This window comes from Manis javanica, chromosome 2 (assembly GCF_040802235.1).
Source record: "Manis javanica isolate MJ-LG chromosome 2, MJ_LKY, whole genome shotgun sequence".
NCBI classification, from domain to species: Eukaryota; Metazoa; Chordata; class Mammalia; order Pholidota; family Manidae; genus Manis; species Manis javanica.
The window spans coordinates 4,657,918-4,678,189 of record NC_133157.1 but is presented as its reverse complement, the minus strand read 5'-3'; the positions used below and the strand labels follow the sequence as shown (position 1 = coordinate 4,678,189).

The 20,272-nt window shown below is 48.4% G+C and overlaps 1 protein-coding gene across 23 annotated transcripts in view; it reads right to left on the bottom strand.

Moving 5' to 3' along the window:
• The window catches only part of RAPGEF1 (Rap guanine nucleotide exchange factor 1), a 130,995-nt gene that overhangs the window by 44,883 nt on the left and 65,840 nt on the right, over positions 1–20,272 (bottom strand). For all 23 annotated transcript variants that reach the window (XM_037007866.2, XM_037007869.2, XM_037007878.2 and 20 more), the window contains 3 exons: positions 15,773–15,951; positions 11,911–12,067; positions 379–467 (listed from right to left, as the gene is read on the bottom strand). In XM_037007866.2, the coding sequence (XP_036863761.2) occupies positions 379–467; positions 11,911–12,067; positions 15,773–15,951 (425 nt within the window). The remainder of the gene's footprint in view (positions 1–378; positions 468–11,910; positions 12,068–15,772; positions 15,952–20,272) is intronic.

The window sequence follows — 20,272 nt, the reverse complement described above, 5'->3', positions numbered from 1 at the left end:
ACTAGGGGCATATAGTAGTAGAAATTGACCTCAGTTTATTTTCTTGATAAAGCTAATGCTCTCAAAGCTAAATCCCCCAAATCCAACCCTTCAAAACCCTTCGCAGTTAGGAAAGGAAGCTGGTCAGGAAAAGTGCAGGTGTGGGTCACTGCACACTCACACACTCTCCTTCGTAGGAGTCGCATGGACTATCAACATTGCGACCAGGCAACACTCCCAAACGTGTGTGAGCTGGACGCACGTGAGAGGCGGTCAGCACTCACCAGAGCTCAGGGAACACAGGCCTCGGGCCCCCACAGCCCGCCTGGCGTGGGCTGTCTGGTCTGGCTCCGTTCCCTCTCAGCGTGACCAGGGCCTGGGAGTTTAGGCAGAACTCACCTGTCAGGTTTGCAGGCTGGGGAGCTGGGTTTCACTGGGCTTGTTGGGGACGGATGCCCCTGCTTCTCGATGGTGAGCCTGACCAGCTCCTAGAGCGTGCAGGAGAAAGGCAGTGAGGCACCAGCAGGCCCCCCGCCACAGAGCACTTGCGATGCCGGCCGGCCGGCTACCCTCTGCTGCTGAGCCTCATTTTTGTGCCAGACGCAAACCATAAATACAAGCATTATTTGACTCTGGTAATCTGCATGACTTCTCAAATACATGTTGAGAAGTTTCAAATGTGTAAGTACTTCCTCCCAGAAGGGGGAAATGATAAACCCCAATGTCTCAAAATGACTAGGATCATCACACAAATTAAATTCCCAAGAGAACACATTCCCTGTCAGTTTGTGGGGGAAGAACTACTTTTTAGCCAGTGTGGGATGTGTAGGGTGCTGTCTGTCCGAACGAGCACACCTTGGGCCGGGGAAAGGCAGGCTCCCAACCGAGCTGGCTATGGGCGTGGCGGCTGCTGGTGCACTGAGATGACCGGCTGGAAAGTTAAGGGCTTATTACCGAGCAGAGAGATGACTTTAGAAAATATTTCTTGAAGTACAAAGAAAAAAAAAAAAAAAGGGGACCAGGGCCTACTTGGGCTTTTCCCCCACCTAGGATGCCGGTTTTTCCCAGTAACAAATACCCATGTATGCACCACTCAAAAAATACAGAACATTTCCAACACTCTGCGTAGTAAACCTGCCCCTGCTCCCTTTTACTTCCGTTTCTTAGATCGCCTTTGCCTAGAACCTGATATAAACGGAATCTGGCAGTACGCACCATTCTGTGTCCAGCTTTATGGATCTCTGATTCACATGCTATAAAATGCGGCCCTTTAAAGTGTAGTCGGTGGTTCTCTGTCTGTTCACAGAGCTGTCTGACCATCACCACAATCACTTTTGGGCTTTGCATCACCCCCAGAAGAAACGACCTCCTGCCCAGCCCCTCCTCAGCACCCTCAGCTCCCCCCACCACTGATCTACCCTCTGTCCCTGTCCGTCCCTCTTCTTGTGCTCAGTGTGACCATCCGCGCTTTGTGTGCAGGAGGTCCCTCTCGATTGCTGAGCTGTATTCCAGTGTACAGATATCCCACAACTGCTGTATCCTTTCTCCTGTTGATGGGCCTTGGGCAGGACCTGCTTGTGCGACATGGGGGGGTTCAGGCTTTCAGGATGAATGTCTATTTCTACAGCTACAGAGGAGGCGGCAATGGATGCAAGTGGGTGACAAAGCAATGTGTCCCTGAATCAGACTGCAAAGCCTCTCCAAACTGAGCGCCATGCTCGGAGTCACAGCCTGTGTGGGAAGGCAGAGTTAATATCCCTCCTAGAACAAGGAGTCTTTCAAAGACACAAAACTAGAAAAAAGATGAACACGTTAAAAGAAATACCAAAGAAAATATTCACAAATGTAAACACCAATCAATGTTCAGTAATCATTAGAGATTCTCCAGCTTTGATGGTAATGAAGTTAGCACCTTCCAGACATGGGAAGTGGGAGTAATGCTTCGGATAGCTTTTCTAGAGGCTGACTTGTCAGGTACATCAAAAGCCTTAAATGCCTGCATTCTTTTTGTAATAATTTAGCCCAAGGAAAATGTCATGGATGTGTGCAAAAATTAAACCACAAAGGATGGTCATCACAGTGTTATATGTAGTAGATAAATTAGACTACCCGATACTCGATAATTAAATATTCAATACTAGGTACTGATCATATAAATTATGGTAGAACCAAACAATGGACTATTATATTGCCAATAAAAAAACAAACTCACAAGAACATATAATAGCATAGAAAGACAATATAATACTATGCGAAGTGGGAAAATAGCCCCAGGTGGTTATAGTGGTGTACATATACTATGTCTTGGAACAAAAAACAACCAAGAGTACGTGTATTAAAAAAATATGGCTATCAAACACCTGTTATTTTGTTTTTGTTTCCCTGAATTTTCTACAGTGAACACGCATTACTTCTGAAATACTAATTAAAAAAAAACAACGAAAGGCATACTCCCTATGACCAGACTCAGTGTCACCTGAGGCCATAACACTAACCTATTCTTGGAGAAACATGGAGAAATGAGATAGCTGAGTCAAGTACTGGCAGAACAAAGGAGAATGCTAGCATTTTCCTGCTGGCTCCATTTAGAAGTTAAACAAACCTCGCAGATAGTTAAGGCCTAGCTGCCTAGCTGGAGACTATAAGGCGGAGAGAGGCGAGACTGCGTGATCAGCCTCTTGCAGCCACTGCCCAGAGGAGAGTGCCAGGTTCGCCCTGTCCTCGAAGTGCGTCGCCGGGCAGAGAGGAGCGCCACAGCATTAGGGGGAGTCAGAGGGCCGGACAACATGCCCTGAAGCCCCACGCTCACGTTCACGCTTCCTTACGAGCAGGGCAAAAGGAGCAGGCACAGTTGGCACGCTGGCACCTGCTGACGTAGGAAGAATTCCACTAATTCTCCCCTGATTCTTCAGCAACTATAATTAGAATGTCATCTTCCTGGACAGGCAGCTGTATGAACTCCACTAATGAACGAGGGTGAAGGGATCACGGAATGACAGGCACACATGTGCAAGTGTGTACTCAAACTCTGAGACCACGTCCCGGCTAGCGGTGAGCTGGCCCAGACACCCAGAGGGTGTGAGGGGGTGGGCAGTGCCTTATTCACCACCAATTTTCCAGCCCGGGCAGACCAGCCTGAGCGCTTTAGTCTCAGCTTGCCTCACTATCACAGATGGACGAGAACCCTCAGAGTGCATGGATCTGGCCCAGTGCCAACACCCTGCCCTCGTTCAGAGCTGACCAGGTGTAACCTGGCGAGAGCCCAGCCCCTCGTACTGCAGGCAGACCTCGGGGAGGGTGCCAGGCTTTCCTGTCCTTTTGAGGGGCAGGTTTGAACTGACTAAGGAAGTTGGCACCAGACTCAAGTGTCCACAGCAGCAGCTGTGAACCAGACAACCTCCAGCTCAACAAAAAGCAGTCCTCAAAAGCCAAAAAGGAAGCTATACCTTTCTAAATGAATACTACTTTATTTCCATGTCCATTTTATTTACACTGAACAGGATCACAGAGAGGCTTCCACCTTAAATGACCTTCAGCAAATCAAATACCAGCTCAGGTGCAGAAGAGAGAAAGTCCCATTCATTACTATCTTCCCCTTGGCATCTGATGCCAGAGCAGACAGGGCATGCAGGGCTCCTGACAAGGTGCCATGGGCGACCCCAATGTCCTGAGGCCCACCATCACACTGCCCTGCCACAAGGGTCCTCAGGATGCCCCAAGATAGCCGGTGTCCTCCGGGTTCACACGGAGGGAAAACGTGCTGTATCTGGCACATAAGCACATAATGTCACACGCGCGTCCGCACGCAGGGGCTTGCGGCTCCTGCCCATGCCCCGTCCCGCCCTGCTGCTGCCTGGCCTCTATCACGTCTGGTCCCGTGAATCTCCTGGTTCAGGGACCAGAGTCCAGGGAGACATGTGCTCCTGGCTATGACCAGCCTCTCTACCAGCTGGCAGTTCCAAGGCAGCTTCGTCACCACGGACACTGAATACAGGCCATTGGTGGGGAGTTTGCTGCAACTCAAGAGGCTTGATGAGGTCAGAGGGGTGTCCAGCCCCGGAGTGACTTCTTCAAGGTGACAAAAGGGGCCTTTCCTGCCTGTAGCTATAGTGGGTGTGAGGCAGCAACAGAACAGAGGAGGTCTTCCCTCTCATACACGATCAGGAAGAGGCAGAGGGCCAGGCAGCCAAGGCTCTGAGCCGTGGCCTGGGGCGGCAAGTGACGCCCGACATCAGCTCTGGGAGGCCACCCCGGTCAGGAGGCACCGGCGGCACTCCTTAGCAGCCTAAAAACAAGGCGGCAGGGGCAGATCTCAAACTCTGCTGCACAGGTGGGGTGCTGAGGAGACCTACGGAGCGGGGCTGCTGGCCGGGTCTGCGCGGGGGAGGGGCACAAGGACACGCCGGGCACCTTTGTGCCAAAATAATAAAATAGCGCAGCTGGGGCAAGCGTTCCAACGGAAACATTAGAAGCTTGCGGGAGTCATACGTCCCCCTCCCCAAAGGCCCTAAAGAAGCTTACAGGTCACTGAAAGACCTCTCTTGATTTCTGTAACGGAGCAGAGCAACCAGGAGGGGACAGCATATGCCAGCCCCGAACAGAGCAGCTCTGCGACAGTCCCAGCCTGGCCAGGAGGTGCCTGTACGCCCCGACGCCCTTGAGAATGAAAAAGCGGTCAGTGTTTGGTATAGTGCTCTGTGTTAGCACATTTATTAGAAAAATAACTTGGTAAATTGCTTAAAAAATAGATTAGAAGGGGTGGTAAGGAGAAAGAGAGATTATCTTGCTTGAAGCCACTTTGTTATTTAAAAAACAAGACAATAGAAATGACCCCAAAACCTGAATGTACGAAATTGAAATAGAAGTGTGATGACACCTTTGATTAAAAAGTATATCTCACACAACTCCTAACGGAAAAATGTCTACTCAGATAACTGGGTGTTTCTTTTCCCTTTTTCCTTCCCTCCCCTCCTTTTCAAAGCAGTGGAATACTTAAAACCACTGCATATTGTAATTTCTCAAATACATCTTAAGTAAGATGAACCCAACCATGTAACCACTCAAAGAACTATTTCAAATGACTGCAAAATGACAGATAACCTGAAGGTCAAAAATAACTTCGGAACATTTAAAGTAATTTTTTAATAATCAAGTTGGAGGTAGCTGGTGTTTGCTGTTCTGAAACTGTTGTGTTTGTTTTGTGGGAAAAAGCCAATGAGTCATTCTGTGGATACCACTGGGATTTTCAGTGTTGGGGAGGGAGAAAATTAAGATGTGAGTTTGATGAGGTTAAGTCAACACCCGGCTGGTCCTGAGTGAGAACTGGAAGTACTAGCATAAGGTCAAGATGCACTGTCTCAGAGAAACAAAGCACGGGACTGTCAGCAGCAACGAGAAACCTTAGCACTCGGATTGTGGTCTTTAAGTGCCATTTCCCAATAAGGGAACCAGGACCCCTTAGAGGAAGAGCCGACCCCTGGGCTGCGGTATGAAATGTACAAGATGACTCACTAATAAAAAACACAAACAATCCAATTAAAAAATGGGATTTAAATACAAATTTCTCCAAAGAAGACATACAAATGGCCGATAAACACAGAAAAAGATGCTCAGTATTGTTAGCCATCAGGGAGATGCAAGTCAAAACCGCAATGAGATCTCACTTCACACTCACTAGGATGGCTAGAATCGAAGAGACAGATAATAACAAGTGAGAATGGTGACCATGTGGAGAAACTGGAACCCTCACACCCTGCTGGTGGGGATGTAAAATGATGCCACTGCTCTAGAAAGTAGTCAGGCAGTTAGTCACATGATCAAACACAGAATTACTACATGACCCAGCAAGTCTCAGGTATCTACCCAAGAGAGATGGAAACATACACCTCCACAAAAACTTGTACATGAATGTTCACAGCCACATTATTCATAATTGCCAGAAGGTGGAAACAAATGCCCAACTGTCCACAAATAAACAGTATGCGGTCCATGTACACAGTGGAATATTATTTGGCAATGAAAAGGAATGATATTCTGGCCCATGTCACCACAGGAGTGAACTTGGAAGCCATTATGCTAAGTGACAGGGGCCAGTCACAAAGGGCCACAGAGTCTGTGAGTCCATTTCTATGAAATGTCCAGGACAGGCAAACCTACAGAGACAGAAGGTCGATTAGTGGCTGCCTAAGGCTGGTGGAGGGGCAGGATGGCTGGGGTGGGGGAGTATAAAAGGGTATGTGGTTCATCTGAGCTGATGAAAATGTCCTAAAGTTGACTGTGGTGATGGGTGCATAACTCTAAAAATACTACAAATCATTAAGTTGTATATCTTAAATGGGTAAATTACTGGTATGGGAATTAAATCTCAATAAAGCTACCACTCCTTCCCCCTAAAATACAGTAAGTACCAGATGAACCTGGAATATCCTTGCAACCCAAAAGTGCGAAAACTACCAAAGACCTCTAAGGTCATACCCAAATAAACTCAGGGAATGACTTGAAGAAGCCTTCACTGGCCAAAAGTGGCCACTGGCAATCACTAAGAATGACTGGGGGCGACTGGAGCCTGGCAAGTATGTTTAAATGCATGGCTTCAAAATGACACTTTACAAACTTCGGTTCGTTGATCATGTAACGGCATATGAGGAAATGCTGATTATTTTGATAACTGGTAAAGGGAGGAAGGAACTGAGCACCGATGCTGCCTTCCCTCTGAGTATTGTAACTCAGGATAACCATAAATGGCAAAGAAAAGTTTCTCTTTTAGATATATTCCAGCAAAGTAATGATGAAAGAACAGCAGAAAGAATCGGAATGTCATAATTCTGCAAACCTTAATGTATTAACGGGTCTGGGCAATGACCATCAAGGGCCACTGAAGGAGCCAAGGGGAGACAGGCCTCGAGGCAGAAGCACACGGTGTCCCCTAGGAGGCTTCCTGCTAAACACAAAAGACATGAATTGATGCAGCCTCTAGTTTCATAGGAGATTCAAGTGACCAAGGCATGTGCTGAATGACTCCACACAGAGGTAATCAGCATAATCTAGGATGTGGAAAACTTGCAGAAACACACCCTCTTTCTAAAAAAACAAGTTAAGTTAAAAGGAGAAAAATGGAGAGAGGAAGGGGGAACTTCAGACACATATCAATGAATTAAGTGTGTGGATTTTATTTGGATCTTGAATTGAAAAACAGACTGTTTAAAAACAGCAAACTACACTCCGTAGGCCAAATCCAGCCCCAGGGCTTGTTTCTGTAAGGCCCTCAGGGTAAGAATGCTTTGTTAAAAAAAATAGTAATAATTGAAGACGATCAAGCAAACAGCAAAGAATATACAACAGAGATTGTATATAGCCTGAGAAGCTTAAAATATTGACTGTCTGGCCCTCTACAGAAAAAGTTTCCCATATTCTAGAGGTATGTTCTCCGGCATTTGTAGATGAAAGGACATGATGTCCGGGATTTGCTTCCAAATCATCCAGGAGAGCGGGCGGAGGTACGGAAGGAACAGGCCATGAGTGGGCACTGTGGAAGCTATGTGATGGGGCTGATGCGTTATATTCTCTTTTTTGCAAAGGTTTGAAATTTTTCATCAGAAAATTTAAAAATAGGCTGAATGAGGAATAAAAGAGATGGCTTATTTGAAATGTCAGTGTGTCAGAGCTAGCTAGTTGCCCCACAAGATCTGTCCTTCCTTACTAATAGAATTTTAGCTGGGTGAGACCAAGTTCTGGCTAATAACATGTAAGTGAAAGTTCTATGAGGCCTCTGAGGAAGCTCCCTTAAATACAGAGGGCACAACTTTCTACTCTCTCTTCCTCCTTGCTGGCTGGAATGTAGTCATAATAGATGGAGAATGAGCAGCCATGTTAGACCATGAGGTTTGAATCCATGTGTTCATGACAGCATCTTGGGAGAAGATACGTCCCTGACCACATTGTGAAAATGTCATACTACCTTGGACTGCCTATTTCTGGACTACATGAAAGAGAAATAAAGTTTTAACTCTTAAGAGCCAGTATTATTTTGGATTTCTTGCAGTGAAACCAATCCCTAACTGATACAGTCAGGAAAACATTTCTTTCAAAATATTCCTGTTTTACAGAGTGAGTCTGGTACACAAGCTCAGTTTTGAGTGGCGATGGTTGAATGACAGAACAGCGGGTATCCCAAAATTTTCCCCAAGGTTGTGAGTGTAAGAAGACTTTTTTTAATTAAGGGGAAAAAAAGTGTGTGTGAATGGGGATGGGGACAGAGTTGGAGGTCCGGAAAAGAGGCTGTAGGTCTGAGAATGGCAGTCTCTTGAGGGTCTGCGAAGAGAGCAAAACAGAGCCCTGGGAGATGGGTGAGAAGCTGTACATCTGAGACAAGAGGAATGGCTGAAATTTGAATGGCAAAGTTAGTAACTGGGAGGCTTGTCTCGAAAGAACATACTGGGGTATCCTTTTGACTTGAGATTCTCAGCCCCCCAACAGCTAGATCCTAGGCTGACCCTCAGTCAAAAGAGTTCCTCCCCACTCAACCACACTCTCAGATTCCAGAGAGTTGCCTCCTTGGATCGACATCCCTCAGAAGCTGTGCAGAGTAGAATAAGGCCCCCCCCAAAGAGAAAGAGTTGTGGAGGGGAGGCTGAGAGTTGACTGAGGGTTAAGTTCCTAGAGAAATGGGAAAGTGATGGCCTTTAAACTCTCCTGGGAGGGCCACTGTCATCTCTGAGCCTCAGGCTCCCCCTGGTAAAGTGCCTGCCAGTCCAGATCAGACAATAACAGGTCTGTCTTTTAAGTGGAGATTTATAAAATTACATGATAATAAGCCTCAGTCATTGTCCAGGGCTGATAAATGTAAGCAGGTCTAGAAATTAACATTTCTATAGTTAACAGTACTTATCCACTTTAGTGGGCACCAGTGTGCTTTATGTACATACGTTTAATTAATCTTTCTTCAAATCCTCAGGGTAAATATTTTAAAACCTACCTGAACCTCAGGGAAGTAACCTGCTCAAGGTTACAGGGCTAACAACTGACCTTTATGCGGGGGCTTTAAATAATAAACAGTACTAACCCATTCAGGGACAAAAACAAAGCAATCCTGTTCTAAAACACTTTCTCAACCTTTCAAAAAAAATTCCATTTAGCGACTGCATGAGTTACTTGAAAGATGGTGAGTCAGTTTAAAGGAACGTGCCAACATTTCTCCTCCAAGTGGGATGACGACATCCTTGTGAATGTGTTTTATTTCTGCACTGTGCATCACTCCCAGCTGACTGAAGCTCTCTCACACCACCGGGACGTGGGCTTATAAGGTGCCCCAAGCCCGATGGGGACAGAGAGGCTGGAAGCCAGCTGGCGTGGAGGGGGGAACATATGAAATCCCCTGGGCTGAGCTATGACTCTCCCTCCTTGTGGGAGGCAGGAGGCAGACAGTGAATGCTCAGGGCCTGGGGCTGCAGGCCTAGGTGGGACTCAGCCCCTTGCCACTGACTGACTGCCGGGCTGCCTGAGCCTCAGTCTCACGCCTGTGACGGGGCACTCATGCCCACCTTGGGGAGCCATTACAAGCACTCAGAGGTCATAAATGTTAGCCACTGTTGCTATCAGACCTTATGCAAACGCCAACAGTACAGTGTCCCCACTGCCTTGACTGATTCCAACTAGGAAAAGCTTCCAGTGACACGGGTCAATTCCTGCTCATCCTTCAGATTTTGGCCTGTCTGTCTGTCTCTCCCTTGGTGAAGCATCTCTGATCACCTGAAAAAGGAAGGGCATCTGCTCACCCAGGCAGGGCCCTGGGCCACTGTTCCTCTGTGAGCCGAGGCCTAAGAACAGAACTACAGGTCCCTGTTGGTTGTTCCCCACCCACCCTGAGCGTCGAGGCTCCATCAGGTCAGGGACGGGGCCACTTTATCACTGGAGTCCCAACTCTACCCGTTGCCTGGCACAGGAGGTTCTCAATAAATGCTTCCTGAATAAATGGAACAAAACTGAATTTACAGAGCTCTTCGCCTAGAGAATCTTAGTTCTGGCTAAAATATTTTTAAAACATTTGTGGCAAAGCTGTCTGTTTTCAGACACTGACAGGTTCTCACTCTCATACTGGTCAACTGGAAAAAACCAGAGAAACCTTTTCTCTTAGACGCCTTTCAGCTGATGCCATAAAGGAATGTCCTTGGGGACACCACAAAGCCTTATACACAGAAACTCTCTGCTATTCTGGATGTTCTTGTTTTGAATATCTCATTATAATCTGTTTGGTAGAAGGAAACCTAAGCAATGCCACGTGAAAAACGACAACTTTCAGTAACAGCCTTTCCAGAAGCCTGGACAGGAAGAGCAAAGGGGTGGGTGAGCCAGGACTATACACTGCTGCTGAAGTATGACCCCGATCATGTCCCAGCCTGCCCTGCTGACCTCAAAGAGCTACTGGGAAAATCGAATGGGATAATGTGTGTCACCACACTCCAAAATCTGGAAAGTGACATAAAGTCTTAGACAACAGCCACCCAGAGCTACACCCTTAAGTCTCACGGGCCAAAACACAGAATGGAGGACCTACAAAACCTTTGGGAATGAAGAGAACCTGGGAGCCACCAGCGGGAATTCTGATGTCATCTGGTCAAGCCTGCATCTATAAACGAACACAAGAAAGTCCCCAGCAGACACAGCAGCCCTATGTGGGTCCTGGAGGTGGGCAGCTACCCACCCAGTGGTCCCCAGGCAACACAATTCAGTCTGGTGTGATTTGGAACACTAAGCAGTGCTCGGCCTCCCCTCCACAACTCTTTCTCTTTGGGGGGGCCCTTATTCTACTCTCCACAGCTTCTGAGGGATGTCGATCCAAGGAGGCAACTCTCAGGAATCTGAGAGTGTGGTTGAGTGGGGAAGAACTCTTTTGACTGAGGGTAAGTACTCCACCTGTTATTTTGGGCTGAAGGGCGCAGAAAGGAGCACACAGTTTTCTCAAGCCAGGAGATCGGTCTGGAAAGTGTACCTCTAGACCCGTATAGTTAATAATAAACAGCAGCTGAGATCTGTGTGCTTTACATGTATTAACTAATTTAATTCTTCCTACAATCTCATGATATGTGATACCATTATTATACCCATTCTATGCATGAGTTAACAAGGTACAGAGCAACTGAATAAATTGCTCCAGTTCACAGACTAGTAAGTGGTGAACTGGGATTTAAACCTAGCTGGACCCCAGTGCAATATAACTACATTCTATGGCCTCCTGTAACAGCAGGGGTCCCCTCTACCACTGCTCACAGCCCTCCTGACCCACAGACCCTCGTCCGTTTCATGCCTTACACTCTGCCTTACTCCTCATCCACTAGGACTTCTTTTCTCAATTAGGGTTTGTCCCTCGGACCCCAATTCCAGGCTCTCTATGTCTTCCCTTCCCACCTTAACTATGATTCATAACTTTCTACTATATTGTTTCTGACCTTACTGGGTAGTAAATTCAGACCACATCATGGATATTACATACATTGTTGCATTTCCTAGTCATCTGAAGACTGCTTTTTTAATAAGGATCTCTGGAGATTTTAGAACATGGAAAGGTAGCAGTTGACAAGCTAGGAATTTTGTTAAAAGTTAATGCAAAAACAATTCCCTCTGCATTTTGTCTCCTGCACAGCAAGCCCTGTAATATAAAGACTCACTGAAGATTGAACGCAGTGCTCAGGAAAGGCTGATTGCTTCTGGCAGCTTTTCTAGCTATGGGGATGAGTAATCCAAGGGCATGTGCTGTAGAAGCCATTTGTACCAGAGAGAATTAAAAAGCCACGGGATACAGCAGTGCACCGAAGCCAGAGATGTGGGAAGGCACTCATTCGTATGGATTAAGCTTGGGAACACACTCTTACTGGTCACACCTGGGAGGGAGGCTGTCTAAGCCTCTGGCTAAGACTGTGGGACCTGCACTCATACCTTCACTCCATCCAGAACGGCCTTGATGACCCCCTTCACAGATGTCACCATCTCTTTATCCTCTGAGTTCACACCTTCTAGCATCACTTGGTCAGACCAGCGGATGAGGTTGGCGAGGCTTTGGTACACCCGGCTATAGCAGGAGGAAAGGGCTGAGCTGGAGGGAAGAGAAGATTTTTAAAAAGAATGTTAAAAATCTAAAGCCTGATCATCACTGCAAGGTAGCCACGTGGCATAAAACCGGTTTCACGGTGACTAGGTTGTGCTCCTCGATCCTTCCTTACCTCCTCCTGATAAACTCCCCTGAGCCTGTATCTCCCCGTATGGAGTTCTATATTCTAGTCTGTTACAAATTTTTTTTTTCCATTTCCCATATATAAAAATCCCATCACGATGGTTTACATGCTTTTGCAGATCTCACACCCTCCACCAGGTTCTGGTAACACCTCTTGAGCAGTGCCCCACCTTACCCTCCTCCTGGTGCTGATCCCTGGGCTAGGTCGGAGCATCACAGACCTCTCGTTCTGAATCGGACTGAAATTCATGTTAGATGTGCCAGAAGGAGTGAGCAGGTTTGTGGAATTCTAGCGGGCAGATCCTTTGAAGAACAGCCTTTAAATGTGATCTGTGATTTACTAGAACTCCTCCTAGCATGGGCTCAGCATCAGCACCCTGATAAAGTGTTTCCAGAACGTCAATCCGAGGCGAGGAGACCAGTGGGGTGGGGGCAGGGCCGGGGCGGGGGTGGGGAGACCCCAGCCACTCTGTGATGCCGACACACAGAAACAGAAGCTCCAGTGCTTTCGGACAGACACCTTGCCCACTATATAGCACAGGCCAAAATGAGGTCTTCCATGTATTTTTAAATAACTGAAGGTTATTTTTCCCTAGGAATTATGGAAAGGATTATCTTCCCATTTTAAATATGTATTATAACAGAGGAAGAACAAACATCATAAGAAAAAGAACAAGGCAGACATTTACGAGCCAAAGATGTAATTCTGAATAGAAATACATAATATTTTAAGATACGGTTAAAACAGGTTCTAAAAAGGAGCCATTTAAGATAGAAACCTGACACGAACAACACCCTAGTGAGAAGCTCTCCAGAGCCAGGTGAGGAGGGGAACCTGCCCCGAGGCCCGGGCTTCCCACTGGCTCGCCAGGCCACTCGCACTGTTCCCACAGGCAGGGGCCAGGAGGAATGGAGCCCCGTCAGAAAGAAGGGAAACTTAGAGAAGAGAAGGCGCTGCGAGGGAGCCGGGGGCTGGCTGCCTTAGAGGCCCCCTCTAAGGAAAAGCACTGAGTGTGGGGCCCACCCTGAGGAGAGGGTGAGAGGGCAGGGCAGAAGCTGCCGTCTTCCTGGGGGCTGGGTCCTGGGGGACATCCCCCCCCGCAGGGGGACACACTCTGAGCGACTCCGCCTCCTCCTGCAAGGCCAGGGAGGCCTCCCCATGCAGACTGCTGCCTCCCGCCAGGGGGGACCCCTCAGAGCATCGCACTGTTGGACCACTGCCCATAAAGGGGGCGAGGGATACGCCTCCATGTCATGCTTTCTTTCTGCATCAGATGGTAACCTTTCCCTGAAAGCACCTAAGGAATCTGGCGTTTGTGTCCACCCTGCACATTACTGGCTGGGAAGCAGAACACGCCTCCCTGTGAAGGACCTGGGATCTTAGGAAAAGGGGGAAGGTCCTGGAGGAGGAAACACTGGCCAGCAGACTGTCGCTGGTCTGTTTTTGGAAACTTCAAAGCCAAGCTTGGGCCCTGCTCTCAAGTGTCTCCGGACGCCCCACGGCTGAGCACAGCGTGGGGAGAACACCTCCCCAGCCCACAGACTGCACTGCAAGGAGAGGACAGAAGGAGCCAGAAGAAACACGTGCAGAAGGGATCTCAGGGAGATGGACAGCATTTCAGGAGGAAAAATCCTTTAAATGGTATTAGCCAAAAGACTACCAGAAAACCAGCAAGCAAGAAACCCCATGTGGTTCCTTCTGGCTATACCCAGACATTTCTCTTATTCCTTCTAGGAAACTGTTTCGGATATTAAATAATTTCTGCCAACTATAAGATAACTATAGAACCTCCCCATAGACAAAAAATGCCTCCAACCCATCATCCTCCAACCCATCATCACACTGTTTCCATTCTTGCAGGGTTTGCACGTCATCCCCCAGGTGCGGCTGCTGGCTAACACGCAGGAAGCAGCAGTATTGGTGGCAACACCCTGCCCCCAATGGTTACAGGATTTAGCTAAGGGGACTGTCTGAACTCCCAAAGAGGGTTAGCATCTGGGGAGCAGGGTGATGTGATCGGCAGGATGCTGTCATGCCCCTCCCTTCCAGGGATGCACTGTGCCCCTGGCCTCAGCTCCCCTGTCTTTCTCCTTCTCCTGCCCCCACTGCCAATCCAATTCCTGCCCTTCCTTCAGGCCCAGCTCCAGCACCTCCTCCAGGAAGCTTAACTGGACCACCGCAACTCTCTTTAACTCTCCCTCCTTCTAATTCCAACAGAGCTTCCATCAGGTACCATAAAATAATGCTTTGTCGTAGCTGGGGGAGTTGGTTTTTTCCAACTAGATTGGTTCCATGTCAGGGACCATCGCATGAAAAGAGGTATATGGGAGCATTTTGTGAAAAGCCAAGGACACAACTGACTCCAGCAAACCGTCGGGCACATTCCCTCAAAGGAGGACAGCGCTGGGCCCTCCGGCAGGCTGGGCACCGGGGTAACTACCCAAGGGACACAGTGCTTGGTCCCCAGGGTCTCCAGACCGGCACACAAAGAACTCCATGCAGCAACAGACAGGGCACCAGATGGACTCCTCTGCTCAGAGGCTTTTCCTATGACAGCAGTGTGGCGTGGAGACGTGAGGCAAAGGCAGGGCAAAGCCATACCAGCATTTTATCCTCCACCGCCAACTGGCTTCAATGAGCTTCCAGCCAAAAGACCACCACCTACATGGGTCAGCTGAAATCCAGAGCAGAAAAGCCCCAGGGCAGAGAGCCTCTCAGAATAAGGACACTGTTTGCTTCACCTCCCAGAAGAAAACTGTGCAGTTCAGTGCCAAGTTCTGAAAGCAGGCTGCAGAGGCTTACCATGGGTCTACATGAACATCAGACCATCTTGCAGAACTGAAACAGATGGATTTATCCCGGACAGGTACCAGGGAAGAAAGACAAAGCCAGCAGCATCTCTCAGTTTCTCAAGAAAAAGCTCCTGCTAGGCTTTCACTTAAGATTACATTTAATACTGCTTGTCTTTCTGTGCGTAACGATAAATATAGGGGCAAGCTGCTTGCTGACCTTTAAGAGGAAAATGCACTCTAGCAGTAAGAGCATTACCCAACAAAAGCCTACTGAGATGAGGGCAGACACCCCCTCCCCCAGCCTGGCTTCCACCAAGTCCAGGCACCATCTGTGACACGGGGATGTGTCTCGGGTCTGTGCTCTAGGGGGGTTCTTCTCAACCCCTTCCGGCCTAATCAGCTAAGCAGCTTGGGTCTCTAATAGGCTGGATACTGACAGGGCTCAGCATGTAATAAACTATGGTCAGCACAGGGTGCTAGGAGAAATGTGTCCGAATCAATGTGATTATTCCCAAAGAGCTAATGCAAAGGAACCACCACGGACGTCACTGTGGCCGCACCCGCACAATGGGAGAGCTTCCTTGGTGCTGGGGCCTCTTAAAGAACAACGGTCTCAGCCTTGGAAGGGCATCAGGTGAGAGATGGGGGCGGGGGTGAGCTCCCGTCCCTCCTGACGCCTCGTCATTTCTGGAGACCTTGGGTTTGAAGTGCCCCCAAACCACGGTGCCTCTAGGCCTGCTCTGCTTTGACACTGAGGACTTGAGAGCAACACACCTGTGCTGAATCCGAGGGTCACTCTGCACCAGGGGTAAGATGGCCTCCAGCACCTTGCTGGCGGACCCTGGAAGCATCTCCAGTACCTTCTTATCAATAGCCATTTTGTCCACAATGGTCTTAAAGTAGCGCAAGGCACTGACCACTTCCTTCTCCTTCTCTTCCAGCCAGCTCAGGTTCTGAAAGGAAATGTTAAGCATAAGGAGGGAGGAGAGAGATTAAAGGAGTCATTTTGCAAAAATAAAACAAAATTTCTTGTAAACTAGTTCGAGATTGATACAAACGGAAAAGGTTCTTGCTGCAGAAACCAAGTCAAATTATTTTTCTAAGGATTGTATATTCAGTATTCCGAGGCAGACGTGGAGGCAGAAGAAGAGGCCGGCCCAAGAAAGGTCTGCAGACATTCCTGAATTCCCTTCCTGGAACAGAGACTTATTTCACCTGAGGTCTTGAGAATCCGCTTCTCCTCCTGTACCACAGAGACATCGCCACTAATCTCGTTAGGTGTAGAGTTAACTAATTTGCTATGGCTTTAGGAAGCTTAGAGAACCAACAGTTAAGTCCATGGTACATATCTATCCAGTGAATCAAACCAAGAGACCCCAGGCCTTTCAACGCTCCAAGGGACTGCATGAGGCTGTTCAGAGGCATTAATATGCAAAATCCACTTTCCCAGCATGTCTGGCTAGATTCCCATATCAACCCAAAGATGTAGCTCCTCTCAATGAATCCATGTGGTGCTCCCCAAGGACCTGCAGACCCCAGGGTTAGAAGGGGCAGGATGCTCCAGGGTGAAAAGCTGAAGAGGCTGGAGCGGAAGGCAACGGTTCAATCACTACCATCATGCTAACAGCATCCACAGCCCTTCTGCTCCTGAGGAAAGCCCGGCGTGCAGGAAAATAAACACAGAGCCCTGCACATACCAGCATCCCAGCCCCCATGCCCGGGCCTTTTCTCCTTGCCTGTGGGTTACCTCGACTGCACGGTCAGTGGGCATACACACCCCTGTGAGTCCTTTCCCCAGCCACCCCCTGTGACTGGCCCTAAAGTCGGTGACCCAGGCCCCAGCTGGCTGGGGGGAGAAGGGAAATCAGGGATAACCTATAAAAAGGCTAAATCCAAAAATGGATAACCTACTCGAGTTGAATGGATTACATGTCCAGCAAGAGTGACGCAGATGAGGAACACTACCACCTGCGGGCTCTCTGAGGGCCACAGAATATATAAAACAGAAAACAAAGTCACAAAGTCTAGAAAAAGTTGGCCTAAACAATAATCTATGAACATATAAGTAAGTGATATATAATAAGAAGTGATTAGGCTTCTTAACACTAGCTCTTTTCTTCTAAAATGATGGGGAATGTCATCTTAAATAAAAAATTCAATAGTGGAGGCATTTATTTCAAAGGAATATCAAAGAAGAATATGTAAATAGGATCAAGAAGGGGACAGCTCCTCAGTCAGACAACTTCAAAAGCCTGATGTGCTCTGCAGACACTGACATGAGATCCTCGAGCTGGGGGCACCTCTCCCCATTCCCATCACTGCAGCCCATAAAGCCTCACTTTATTTCTCTCTTTTCTCCACCCGACATTGTTTATTTACTGTCTGTTGCCAAGAGGCCAGGCACCTGCTCCTCCACCTCACAGACAAGAGCTCTCTGCTCTGCTCCACCATCATCCACCGAGGGCCAGGAGGACCCTCAGAATGAAGGAATCACGATGCCTGCAGACAACAAATGTGACTGAAACCATGGTCGGCCAGGCGGCTGGGGGACCACGACCTGCCATCCTAGCACATGAGAACGTGTCTGGAGCCAGTGACGATGAAATGTGGGGAGGCAGCAGGAAGTGTTTTGAGAACATGTGTCATCGAGTTTCCTAGGAAGAATGGGCTGACCTGGAGGTGGGAGTCATCGAAAGGGGTGAGTCACTTCAGAGCAGAAGGAGAATTCTCCTGTCACCTGCAGAGATCAAGTGAGCCACTGAGTAGCCACACTGCCCTGGGCTCCTAGTAAAGGGGCTGACGACTCAGGAGGTCAGAGTGCAGCCCTCAGCTCTCCAGCACACTCCACTCCCAGAACTAATGGCCTCTGAGCATCTGCATCTCCCTAGCCCTTCAGCTGTTCGATTCTGGCTTCTTGCAAAATGCAGCCAGCAGTCAGGAGAGCTCGTGGTGAGAAACCCAGACTGAGCACTGCTAGGCCTCAGCCTTGCCGGAGCTGCTGAGCCACACACCTCAGAGGCAGACGCATCCACCTGCAGGCCCCCTTCTGCTGCCATCAGTCCAAACCCGGACCCTACATGAGGGCAGCAGTGAGGCCCAGGGGTGTAGGTCTGCAGCCGCCGCCAGGCTTGGGGCCCAGTGGGCTTTGAGCTTCTCGTGCACAAAATGGGGAGAGTAACACCTGCTCTAGTGATCGAAAGGCTACCGTAGGAAAGTGACTGAGAATGTCCAGAAGGGTTGTTCAGAAAATTTAAGGGAAAAATAGATCTTGGCTAAGAAAACTTGGGCCAGAGCCCAAACGCTCTGCAAATCAGGAATAATAAAAGCTTGTGCACATTGTTACGGTGAGGACTAACTGAGACAGTGTGTGAAATCAGCCAGGACAAGGCCAAGGTACCCTCGGTGAGCTGTAGGCAGATCCGAGTCTGTGCTTCTACAGCCTGAGCTGCTCTCTCCCATGTATTTATACAGGGAAAGTCATGCGTATAAACTGGAAGAGAGAAAGAGTGCATACAGAGAGTCTCTCAGTGGTAATAATTAATAATGATAGCAAATGACAGAAGAATTGTAAGATTACTCTGACGGAGTCTAAGTCAATGTGTGTTGGCAGATGCGCCAACGCTTCTAGCTCTGTGGGCTTCTACTCAACGACAGGTTTGTGCTAGCTTTGTCTCATGCAGGTGACTTGGGGCACAGCATAGTAAGTTAACCCTTCTTAAAGGATGATGGCCAAAAACCAGGGCAACATTCTTCCTGAGTGAAGGTCCCACCTACAGCTCCTGAGAACAGGGTTTCTCAGCCACAGCCCTGCTGACATGTGGAGGCAGAAAAGGCTCTTTGTTGGGGGGACTGTCTTGTGCACGAGGTTGCAGGATGGTTACCAGCATCCTTGGCCTCTACCCACCAGATCCAGTGGCACCCACTTCACCTTCTCAGTGTGACAACAGAAAATGTCTTCAGACATTGCCAAGTGTCCCTGGGAGTTTGCGGGAGCCCCTACTAAGTGAAGGACACCTCGGCATCCAATTTTTCCCCATGACCTCTTTTGGGATAATGAAGAAAGGGGAGAAACCTCCAAGAACAGAGCAGTTGGAGGTTTCTTATCACGGGTGACCAGGAGAACAGTTGTCAGTATCTCTCCAGGCAGCCTGGCCTAGAGTTAGAGGACAACTGATGGCCGCCTTGGACTCGGCGTGAACGCAGCCGCTGGAGGCTGCTGAACAGACGGTAATAAGAATAACAGTTCAGACAAATCTTTGACTTCATCTGGAATTTGATCAATCCGGCAAACACTGAATACCTCACTTTTGCCCTTTAGCCTCTGTCAGTTAACAGAGGGGGCAGGAAGAAGGATCACTCAACAGAAGACTTTTGGATTTAAAAACCTTTATTTTCTCCACTTTTGACTAGAATGTTAAGATATTCTGCTGGTCAACATCAAAACAAAATAGGTGCACAAGAATTCAAGAATTATGTGTCTGCAGAACAGGGCAGTGTCTGCCGGTAGCCCTAGGCTGACAGCTGGGACAGTGGCTCTACGAACTACACTCGGGATAATCAGGAGAGGATTAGGATCTACTTGCCTACAAGGCTGGTTTTTATTTTGCATTGCTAAGTTTAATTTTGTTTTATGTTTAGTTATACGTGTGGGTTAACATTTAGATAAATGAGACACTGAAAAATAAACCCTGGCTTTCACAAAGAGGAAATGTAGCATCGTGAGTGTTTCAAGAGGGCTGCCTTAACATCTCAGGGTCACCACCCTTCCTGTGTGACTTTGGCCAAAGCTTAACATCTCTGATAGCTTCAGTTTCCTTTTCTGCAAAGTAGGTTTCCACCCCTCAAGGTGGTTACAAGCATTAAGAGGATGCAAAGCACTTAGTGTGGGGCTAAGAGAAGGCTCAGTAAGTGTTCATGGTACAAGAGGTGTCCCGGGCCCTGAGCTCTTGATTCCGGGGCAGCCTCACCACACCCCTGAGTCTTGCCTTATGTCTAACAGAGCAACTTACACTTGAGACACGCTTCCCTTCCTCAACTATTCAGATCATCTGAGCAACTCAAGGAAAGAACAGTGGTCTTGAGGATAAGGCTCACCCACTTCGCGCAGAACCCGCTGGGCCCAAGCAGCACACCCACACCAACCCCACACAGGGCCCCAGAGCTTTGGCCATGGCACACAGAGCTCTCTCCAGGGACCATGGGGCCTTGGATAAACTCTTACTTTTACCCAAGGTCCCGTGGGCTGTTTCCTGAACAATTTGGCCCACAACTGCC